The 12,169-nt window shown below is 44.8% G+C and overlaps 1 protein-coding gene across 3 annotated transcripts in view; it reads left to right on the top strand.

The window, feature by feature from the left end:
- Nucleotides 1–12,169, top strand: part of DNA2 (DNA replication helicase/nuclease 2) — a 38,003-nt gene that overhangs the window by 18,739 nt on the left and 7,095 nt on the right. For all 3 annotated transcript variants that reach the window (XM_072129583.1, XM_072129582.1, XM_072129581.1), the window contains 5 exons: nt 2,290–2,520; nt 2,599–2,715; nt 3,565–3,674; nt 4,405–4,514; nt 6,714–6,938. In XM_072129583.1, the coding sequence (XP_071985684.1) occupies nt 2,290–2,520; nt 2,599–2,715; nt 3,565–3,674; nt 4,405–4,514; nt 6,714–6,938 (793 nt within the window). The remainder of the gene's footprint in view (nt 1–2,289; nt 2,521–2,598; nt 2,716–3,564; nt 3,675–4,404; nt 4,515–6,713; nt 6,939–12,169) is intronic.

The raw sequence follows: 12,169 nt of genomic DNA, 5'->3' as shown, positions 1-12,169 counted from the left end.
AAGTCGTAAACCAGTCACCTTTGCTATTTATAATAAAATATGGAAAAAGTTTATGTCATTTTGTGGTTCAAGTCAACCTAACCAAACATCTCCGAATATCTCTCAAATCCTAGACTTCCTGCAGTCCGGATTTGACAAAGGGTTGAAGACCAGTACCCTCAAAGTCCAGATTTCAGCTCTAAGCGCTTTCTTTGATCATCCCTTGGCCGATAACAGATGGATCAGCAGGTTTGTGAAAGCCACATCCAGACTGAGACCAAATTATATACAAAAAAATCCCATCATGGGACCTTTCTTTAGTACTTAATTACCTTACTGGGCCACCATTTGAGCCAATAGAAGATGCTAACATAAAAGACTTGACCCAAAAATTGACCTTCCTAATAGCTATAACATCCGCTAGAAGGTTAGGGGAGATTCAGGCGTTGTCAATTAGAGAGCCATACTTGAGAATCTCTGAGGATAGAGTTACTTTAAGGCTTGATAAAACTTTTGTTCCCAAAGTTTCTTCAGAGTTTCATCGAAATCAAGAAATTTTCCTTCCATCGTTTTTTCAGGATCCAAAATCTCCAAAAGAAGCTACTTGGCATTCCTTGGATGTGAGAAGAATCTTACTACATTATATAAAAAACACGGAATCATGGCGCCAAGATTCCAATATTCTCCTTCAGTTCGGCAACAAGAACAAAGGAAAGAAGGCATCTAAAGCCTCTATCGCCAGATGGATTCAGCTGGTCATCAAAGGAGCATATGAATCCCAGAATCTGACTATTCCTGAGCGAGTCAGAGCCCATTCAACCAGAGCTATGGCTGCCACATGGGCAGAAAAGAGGGGCGCTTCCATCGAGGAAATATGCAGGGCTGCCACCTGGTCGAGCCAATTGACCTTTGCCAAACATTACAGACTGAATGTCCAGAATACCAAAGAATTAGCCTTTGGTAGAAAAGTCTTGCAAGCTGTAGTCCCTCCCTAAGGAATTATTTGATAAATCTCCAGGTGGGCCGTCATGGGGGACGATATGGAAAATGGGAATTATTCTCACTGTTAATTCGGTTTCCATTAGTCCACCATGACGGCCCATGTATTTTTTCCCACCCCTAGAAATATATGTATATATATATTGTTATGCTATAATGATATATTGTTGTATTATAGTGTATGTGAAATTAACATGCAATAAAGGGGTTGCATCCACTGCCGGTGTTATTATTTGGAAGACACTGGTATGTGAGTGCAAGGGGGGGGGATTTAACCTCTCTGCTTCCTGTCCCTACAGAGGTCAAGGGGTCAACCTCCAGGTGGGCCGTCATGGTGGACTAATGGAAACCGAATTAACGGTGAGAATAATTCCCATTTTATAGCCGACCTCATAGGTGACGCACCGTATACTCCATTATGGACTTCTGACTCCAGGCATCGGCTCAGTCTGTGACCAAAGACTGCAATGCAGGGCAGCCTTGGGGTGATGCCACACGTCACATTTTTGGACCATTTTAAAGCATGTGGTTTCAGTCCCCTTAATGACCGCCCTATCAGGCGGTACTTCTTCTGATGCGACCCCTTTCTACGGCGGCGTGTCAAAAGAAGATTTCAGGACATCGGGTTTAGCCGGTGTCGGGGTGTGATATCACAGCCCAGACCCGGCACTAACACCCGGCATCAGAGTTTTTAACCCCTTACACGCTGTGGTCAAGCATGACCGCGGCGTGTAAATGTCCCCACTGTGCATTGGACCCCCCTCCCGATCGCAAAAGGAAAGGGTAAGTAAATGTGCCCCTTTGTGTCACAAGAAAACATTCTCAAAATCACCTGGATATGTTAAAGTGTTCCAAAGTTATAACCAAGGGCAGATTTGAAAAATCGAGCTGAAAACTAGTGTCAGGGGAAAACTAGGGGTTAAAGATGCATTCGTTTTTGGATGTTTACCATGTGTTTGGCTGCTTTGAACCTGTTTATCTTCATTTCTAGAAGTGTAAGCAGTTGTGAAACAGATTAAAACCAGCCAAACACATGGTAAACATTCAAAAATACATACGTTTTTAAACGGACTGAAAACGCATGCTTTAAAACGGTGCAAAAACGCAACGTGTGGCCTCACCCTTATGGTCCCTGGTCCTGCTGCACACGGGCTTCTCTTATGCAGTAGTAGAAAATAATTTTGTATTTATTTGTTCTAATAAACCAGAAATCGTTTTCTTTACTTTATTCGCACCGCACTGTACGTGGAGGCAAATTTCTAGAATGAAAGCAATTTTGTCTTTTCAAGCCCTTTTATGTGTTTCTTTCAGAGAAGTGGACGGGCAGTGCGTTGGAAATCTCATCCGTGTAGGAAGTGTGGAGAGCGTTAGCGATGTACAACATCTTCATTGCTTTCAGCGCCGGAGCGGTGATATTCCAGCTACAAACCTTATGACGGGAGACAGAGTTGTCGTTAGTGGAGAGGAAAAGAAATTCCTTGCTCTCTCAACTGGATACATTAAAGAAGTGAACAAAAACAACATAACCTGCATTTTGGATAGGTAAGTGGAACTAATATGTCATATACTATATAAAATAGCCAAAATTGTATGATCAACTGTAATATGTATATTATACAGAAATCTTGCCAAGATGCCTCAAAATACCATATTTAGGTTGGATCATGAGGAAGGAGGCGGTGGCATGGAATCACACCTGGGAAACCTATCCAAGCTGATGGAAAATTCTCCAGCAAGGTTTGTTGCAACTTTTTTGATATTTAATGACATCCTATTACATGCTGTAACTTTTAACCACATCCCACAGGATCGCTTACATGTACGTTAAGCACTTGAAGTGTAATTCCGATTTTATAAAGATTTTTACAAAGTTGTCATATGTGCTTTACTCTTTAAAAATATAGTGATGTCTAGATTATGTTCTGCTCCCTTTTTCCCCCAAAAAACTAAGGCATTTTCTGTTCTTAAGCTAAATTTTTTTCTCCACAGTTAAGTGGGCGGAGGATAACTTCTGCTTGTATTTACCCTGAAGTGGAGTCCGATTGAGGTTGCCCTCACTTTCCCTCGTGTTCTAATTCAGTAATTTAGCATCAAATCCAATGAGATTCCTCCATGTAAATCCACTGAACACTGCATAACTTACATGCAGGATGTGTATCCAGACTAACATTGGAGCATGTAGTAAATGGTGGAATCCAGCAGAAAAACAACTACATGAAGTATATAGACTGTGCTGTGAGGGTTCAACTGATGGGTCGACCACCAATTAGCTTGTTATCCTCTATACTGTGGATAAGGGATAACGTACATACTTGGGACAACCCCTTAAAAACACCCCAAACTAAATACTCTGACCTCCCTAGGGTCCTGCTATAAAATGTAACACGTGGACATAGTGAAGTCACCCTCAGCTCGAAAATACTTTTCTAAGTTTTTTGTTAATACTGAAACATGTATAGTATGAAGGTTAGCTCAAGCATCACTGATTTGTTTCTTCCAGGACATTCACATTGATGATGTTGATGATTCTGTGTATTCATGCAATAAGTATTTTCAATTCTGACATTTATTTTCTCTCCTTTTCAGTGAGAAGCTCAGAGATTTGATCATTGATTTTAAAAAACCAGGCTTCCTCCAATATCTAAGCAAGGTTTTACCTTCTGATGCAAAGGACACTATAGCTAACATACTGAAAGGTAATGGCCGTAGGGAATGTATAGTCCTGTGTCTTTACTGTAGATGGTCCAGGCTGTGGTTTTACATTCTGGGTTTTTAATGCAGTTTTGAAGCCACTTTTTGTAGGTTGTGTACATGTACATTTATACTTTATCCACGCGTATGTATGTTTTGGCTTCAACACTGCACATGAATCTTACCTATGCAGAATCCTGTAGAGATATGCAGATATTGTAGTTCATTAACCACCCTTAATTTGGATATGGCAAGACTAGTCGTGGTCAAGGAGGGATTTGGTTTGCCAGCAATACTGCACTTTTGTTGGCAGCTAACGAGATGGCACACACCACACAGTTGTATGTGAAACCCTATCTTTATGCACAAGGCTAGAGATTTGGAATTTTTAATAGTTACCATATATACTTGAGTATGAGCTGAGGTACCTAAATTTACAGCAAAAAACTGGGAAAATTTATTGACTCGAGTATAAGCCTACAATAGAAAATGCAGCTGCTACTCTTTATTAAAATGGTATAGCTGCAGCCTCGCCCTCACTAGTGAAATGTTCACAGCAGCCACCCCTCACTAATGAAATATCCACAGCAGCCTAGCCCTCACTAATGAAATGGACACAACAGCCTCGTCCTCACTAGTGAAATGGCCACAGCAGCCTCGTCCTCACTAGTGAAATGGCCACAGCAGCCTCGATGATAAGTTGCAATCTATGTTGAATATGTTATCTTCTTCTAGGACTTAATAAGCCTCAGAAACAAGCCATGAAACGTGTTCTCCTATCTAAGGATTATACGTTAATTGTTGGCATGCCCGGAACGGGGAAGACTACGACCATCTGCACTTTGGTAAGGCTATTAACTGTAATAACTGGTGTGATTTACCATTCATGCGTATTAAAGGAGCGGCACTGGATTAGAATTGTACTAGCCAATGTTGTTTTCTATGAAATTTTGCATGTCTGGTGTTTTCTTTTTCCCGTGCTTTGCCTTCTCTTACTCACTAGATGCCAGTCATCTGGTTGAAACCTGCTTGGAAACATCCCTTTGCGCCTATCTTTGAGTGTAGTATCTGGTGATTATTATCTGGTGTCTTATTACTTCTGCGCAGCTTTTATGTTTTGACTTTTATTTAGAAGTTTTGCAAATTGTATAAACACATGGCATGGCACATGCATGATGCAATCAAAATCTGTTGATTATTGGAACTGAATATATTCCCTGCTTGGATATTATATGAATGCAATGTTCTTGTAAAGCGCATATTGCAACATCCCACCGGGGCCTGACCTTAGGGCTTTGGGGCAGCTGGATTCCCATAGAACCTGAGTGGCTTGCTTCAGTGGGTGTAGTGCTGACTTGGTAACTGTCTCTTGGTCTAGGTGGAACAGGCCTTGCCCATGGCAGGCAGGTATTCGACAGGTGGATTGCAAGAAGAGGGAGAAGCCGCAGTATGGTGGAAATGGTTTTCTCTTGGGCACTCCCGATGTATGTGTGTGTGAGGATCTCCTGGTAGAGGGGAGGCCCTTGATCTTAGTGGCATCCTGGGTCACACGTTGACAAGAGATGTAAGATCTCAACTTGCAATTCCTTTTTTCCAGAACATAAACATAAGGCCAAAGTCCTAGTCTAATCTGTCCACGTCCAAGGTGGTTGGATAATGTCTGGCACAAAGTCTATGCTCACAGTCTAGTCTCTATAGCTTTAGGCTGGATAGATCAGGTGCTGCTTTAACAGTAGTCTTGGGCTGGCTCTGTTAGGGGACAGAGCGCTGCATCAGGCCTGGTATCTACCGGCCGTGTGTCTGGATTACTTCCATAGACGCACTCTTATCACTCCATATAGAACTTCTCTCAACGACTTCAGGAAAATATCTAGAACTTACCATCCACAGCGGGTTTGATTAAACTTCATCTGGGGGTGGATAGTTCTAGCATCCAACCAGGGACCTTGTTGCACATGAATTCCACATTAATCAAACATTACATCATTGGTCAATATGTAAACGGCTCCTATGCAAGTGTTATGCAGCTGCAATGCCAGTTATGGTCAGTAGGTGGCAACATTCTAATGAATGATTATACAGTTTGGGGCACATCTACTTACCCGTCCCGTTGCGTTCCCTGCTGTGCGTTGTCTGACGAAGATTCGGGTCTGCCGCGATTCACTAAGATTGTGCGTCCAATTTCCTGCATATGTCGGTTCCCCCGCCGAGGTCCGCCCGAGTTCACCTTCTTCTTCCTGGTGCATGTTCTTGCGATCTTGCGACACAATTTCGTTTTTAAATTCCGCAGTATGTCCGAATCAGTCGGGTTGTCCAATGTCCCCCGATTTGTGTCGCATGCAAGCCGGCGCCGATCCGCCAAAATCCGATCGTATGCGCCAAAAACCCAGGGCAATTCAGGGCAAAACTGTAAAATGTCGGGAAACACTACAAAAATGCGGTGTTCGGACCATTAGTTAATGTGCCCCTATATCTTATAAGGGTAAAGGACATGTTCTTAAAGGGCATCTACCACCAGAATGATGGACTTGTATGCAAATGAAACTGAGGGGCCCCAGGCTCCATAGGTGTTAATGGAGCCTGGAGCCCCTCAGGCTCATTTGCATAGAATATTTCATCTTGGTGGTAGATGCCCTATAAAGGCAACTTCTTATGCAAACTCCACAGAATTAGCTGGCCACATTTCGCCAACATCTTGAGGACATTGGAAGCTTTGAAAGTTCATAATCGACCCATCTGGAAGATGGAGAAACAATATCAACTGTTACTGGATCATTGTGTTATATCATTAAATATTCATATATTAATTCATATTTATTCCAGTACATCATACTCGCAAAGTGAAGATAAAAATGTCAAAGTAATGCAGCGGGACGCTAGCCACACATATTCGCCCGACCCTGGGTTTAGCCAACACGGCTTCATCCCGGGCGTTGCTATATCATTATACTAAAATCATCTCCACAACCAATTCCCTCCCTCCTTTCAATTGTAAATGGAACATTAGAGTGTTGTAGTTATATATCTGTTGTATTCTCCCTTAGGTACGAATCCTCTATGCCTGCGGCTTTAGTGTGTTGCTGACCAGCTATACCCATTCTGCAGTAGATAACATTCTCTTGAAACTGAAAAAATTTAAAGTTGGGTTTTTGCGTTTGGGCAGAACACAGAAAATACACCCAGAGGTTCAAAAATTTGGCGAGGAAGAAATCTGCAAAGCAAAGGCTATAAAGTCTTTAAGCGCTCTGGAAGAATTATACAACAGTGAGGTATGTCAGGGGGGCTGGATTTAACTAAAAAATATAGCACCTTCTTGTCAGGTCTTTTTCTAAATTTGGAGCGTCGGAAGAATATTTTCTATTTAATTTTTAATCTGCGGTAAGTGACTTATTAGATGATAAAATGTTGTATATGCATAAAGCAATAGTCTGAATAATGGAAACTTCTGTTCAGATTGTATGATTTCTGCATAATAAAAGCACCAGTTTCCCCTAAAATGGATTATCCGAGAGGAAGAATAAATTGTACAGTGGCTGAGGAGAGACTGCACAAAGAAATAAACTTGTTCTCCTGGTGTCCCGCCGCAGTATGCCCATGCCCATGGTCACGGAAGCCCTGCTCCGAATACTAGTCATTGTGGAGCTTCAGGGCCCCTATAAGCAAACGGGGGCATGGAGGGACTTTGCCGGGGGACAACCCCTTTAACCCCTTTTGTGGTTAAGCCATTTTAGGGCTTAAAGGGAACCTGTCACCAGGGACCTAATTTTTCACTAAAGACAGATTGTAAAAGCCCATGACACTTGCAGTGCACATATGCCTCTCTGCCTTTTCTAAGCATTTGTATTACAATATAATTGTGTGTTCTAACTTACTTTGCACCCTGACATAATCCTGGGGTAGTCACAGGGGCTGGACTTTGGTTTGCATGCATTTCAAAAAACAACATGTGACCTGTTTGAGCTGCAGGCTGTCTCCATGTTTGAGCTCCTGTACAGCTTGTCCCTCCCCCACTGATGTCAGGCTGACCAGGCGGTGACCTCTGAGAAGAAGCAGGAGGTGGAGCTAGACAGGAGCACAAAGGTGGGGGCCAAGCTCTGAGGAGTAACACAGACAAGTCACATGTTGTTTTTTGAAATGCTTCCAAACCAAAGCCCAGCCCCTGTGACTACCCCAGGATTTTGTCAGGATGCAAGGTAAGTTATAACACACAATTATATTGTAATGCAAATGCTTAGAAAAGGCAGAGAGGCAGATTTGCACTGCAGGTGTAATAAGCTTCTGCAACCTGTCTTTAGTGAAAATGAGGTCCCTGGTGACCGGTTCCCTTTAAGGACCAGGCCTAATTTATAAAATCTGCCATGTGTCATAGGTGGTTATAACTTTGTAACACTTTAACTTACCCAGGGGATTTTGAGCTTGTTCTCTCGTCACACATTGTACTTCAAAGTAATAGGAAAATTTTGGTGATATCTTTTGTGTTTAGTTATGAAAAAAAATTTAAATTGAATAAAAATGATTTATTTTCAAAGTTTTTTTATGGTTTTTAGCATTTTTTTTTCCCCCGGATGTTCACCATACCATAAAGATAATGTGTTATGTTTTTCTTCTATGGGTCAAATGAATATAGAAGGAAAAAGAGATGCACGAAAAAACAGCTAATGGGTAGATTCTGTACCCAAAACGTCAATATTTATTGTACAAACCAATCCAAAGACATTCATTTAAAAAAACATAATGTACATATCATACATAACGGTGACCCCGGTATGTGTCAACCTTACCACCGATGTCCAATCACTAATAATGATATCCGACCTCCCAAGTGTGCAAGTCTGCAAAATGCCTATGGTAAAGATATTACTAACAACACGTATAACCACCATCAAACAGGGAGCATGTAAAAGAGAAAGTATAGATAGCAATAAGAGGTCGCGCTAACATTTTTCCAGAAGGGTAAAAATACTCCTCTCACCATTTTTGAGGAGTATTTTTACCCGAGGAGGAGTATGAAAATTTCGGTAGCACACTGCGCACACTACACTCACACACTGCGCACACAGCACACACTACACTCACACACTGCGCACACTACACTCACACACTGCGCACACAGCACACACTACACTCACACACTGCGCACACAGCACACACTACACTCACACACTGCGCACACAGCACACACTACACTCACACACTGCGCACACAGCACACACTACACTCACACACTGCGCACACAGCACACACTACACTCACACACTGCGCACACAGCACACACTACACTCACACACTGCGCACACAGCACACACTACACTCACACACTGCGCACACAGCACACACTACACTCACACACTGCGCACACAGCACACACTACACTCACACACTGCGCACACTACACTCACACACTACACTCACACACTGCGCACACACAGCACACACTACACTCACACACTGCGCACACACAGCACACACTACACTCACACACTACACTCACACACTACACTCACACACTGTGCACACTACACTCACACACTACACTCACACACTGCGCACACTACACTCACACACTACACTCACACACTGCGCACACTACACTCACACACTGCGCACACTACACTCACACACTGCGCACACTACACTCACACACTGCGCACACTACACTCACACACTGCGCACACTACACTCACACACTGCGCACACTACACTCACACACTACACTCACACACTGCGCACACTACACTCACACACTGCGCACACTACACTCACACACTGCGCACACTACACTCACACACTGCGCACACTACACTCACACACTGCGCACACTACACTCACACACTGCGCACACTACACTCACACACTGCGCACACTACACTCACACACTGCGCACACTACACTCACACACTGCGCACACTACACTCACACACTGTGCACACAGCACACACTACACTCACACACTGTGCACACAGCACACACTACGCACACTACACTCACACACTGCGCACACTACACTCACACACTGCGCACACAGCACACACTACACTCACACACTGCGCACACAGCACACACTACACACACACTGCGCACACTACACTCACACACTACACTCACACACTGCGCACACAGCACACACTACACTCACACACTGCGCACACAGCACACACTACACTCACACACTGCGCACACAGCACACACTACACTCACACACTGCGCACACAGCACACACTACACTCACACACTGCGCACACTACACTCACACACTACACTCACACACTGCGCACACACAGCACACACTACACTCACACACTGCGCACACAGCACACACTACACTCACACACTACACTCACACACTGTGCACACTACACTCACACACTACACTCACACACTGCGCACACTACACTCACACACTGCGCACACTACACTCACACACTGCGCACACTACACTCACACACTGCGCACACTACACTCACACACTGCGCACACTACACTCACACACAGCGCACACTACACTCACACACTGTGCACACAGCACACACTACACTCACACACTGTGCACACAGCACACACTACGCACACTACACTCACACACTGCGCACACTACACTCACACACTGCGCACACAGCACACACTACACTCACACACTGCGCACACAGCACACACTACACACACACTGCGCACACAGCACACACTACACTCACAGCACACACTACACTCACACACAGCACACACTACACTCACACACTACACTCACACACTGCGCACACAGCACACACTACACTCACACACTGCGCACACAGCACACACTACACTCACAGCACACACTGCGCACACAGCACACACTACACTCACACACAGCACACACTACACTCACACACAGCACACACTACACTCACACACTGCGCACACAGCACACACTACACTCACACACTGCGCACACAGCACACACTACACTCACACACTGCGCACACAGCACACACTACACTCACACACTGCGCACACAGCACACACTACACTCACACACTGCGCACACAGCACACACTACACTCACACACTGCGCGCACACAGCACACACTACACTCACACACTGCGCACACTACACTCACACACTACACTCACACACTGCGCACACTACACTCACACACTACACTCACACACTGCGCACACAGCACACACTACACACAGAACACTACACTCACTGCACACACAGAACACTACACTCACTGCACACACAGAACACTACACTCACTGCACACACAGAACACTACACTCACTGCACACACAGAACACTACACTCACACTGCACGCACAGAACACTACACTCACACTGCACGCACAGAACACTACACTCACACTGCACGCACAGAACACTACACTCACACTGCACGCACAGAACACTACACTCACACTGCACGCACAGAACATTACACTCACACTGCACACACAGAACATTACACTCACACTGCACACACAGAACACTACACTCACACTGCACACACAGAACATTACACTCACACTGCACACACAGAACATTACACTCACACTGCACACACAGAACATTACACTCACACTGCACACACAGAACATTACACTCACACTGCACACACAGAACATTACACTCACACTGCACACACAGAACATTACACTCACACTGCACACACAGAACATTACACTCACACTGCACACACAGAACATTACACTCACACTGCACACACAGAACATTACACTCACACTGCACACACAGAACATTACACTACACTGCACACACAGAACATTACACTACACTGCACACACAGAACATTACACTGCACTGCACACACAGAACACTACACTCACACTGCACACACAGAACATTACACTACACTGCACACACAGAACACTACACTCACACTGCACACACAGAACACTACACTCACACTGCACACACAGAACACTACACTACACTGCACACACAGAACATTACACTCACACTGCACACACAGAACATTACACTACACTGCACACACAGAACACTACACTCACACTGCACACACAGAACACTACACTCACACTGCACACACAGAACACTACACTCACACTGCACACACAGAACACTACACTCACACTGCACACACAGAACACTACACTCACACTGCACACACAGAACACTACACTCACACTGCACACACAGAACACTACACTACACTGCACACACAGAACATTACACTACACTGCACACACAGAACACTACACCTACAATCACACACTCACCCGTCCGGATCTGCGGGCAGGTAGAGATGGAGCAGGACAGGGAGCAGCAGCCCCGCTGTCCACAGGTATCGCGGGGCCTGCGCTCTCGCTCCGGAGCGCTGCTGACACAGATCACTGTCAAGTGTCGCGCTGAGCGGTCCGGCGCGCGCTGTGATCGCGCGACATTTACCTCTTTTGCAGCGCGCGCCGAGCCGCTCAGCCTGCGCGCTGCAAGGAATAATTGCCAAGCGTAACTTTACGCATGGCAATTATTTTGGGG

This window comes from Engystomops pustulosus, chromosome 11, assembly GCF_040894005.1.
Source record: "Engystomops pustulosus chromosome 11, aEngPut4.maternal, whole genome shotgun sequence".
In the NCBI taxonomy this organism is placed as follows: domain Eukaryota; kingdom Metazoa; phylum Chordata; class Amphibia; order Anura; family Leptodactylidae; genus Engystomops; species Engystomops pustulosus.
This window is presented reverse-complemented; position numbering and strand designations above follow the sequence as displayed.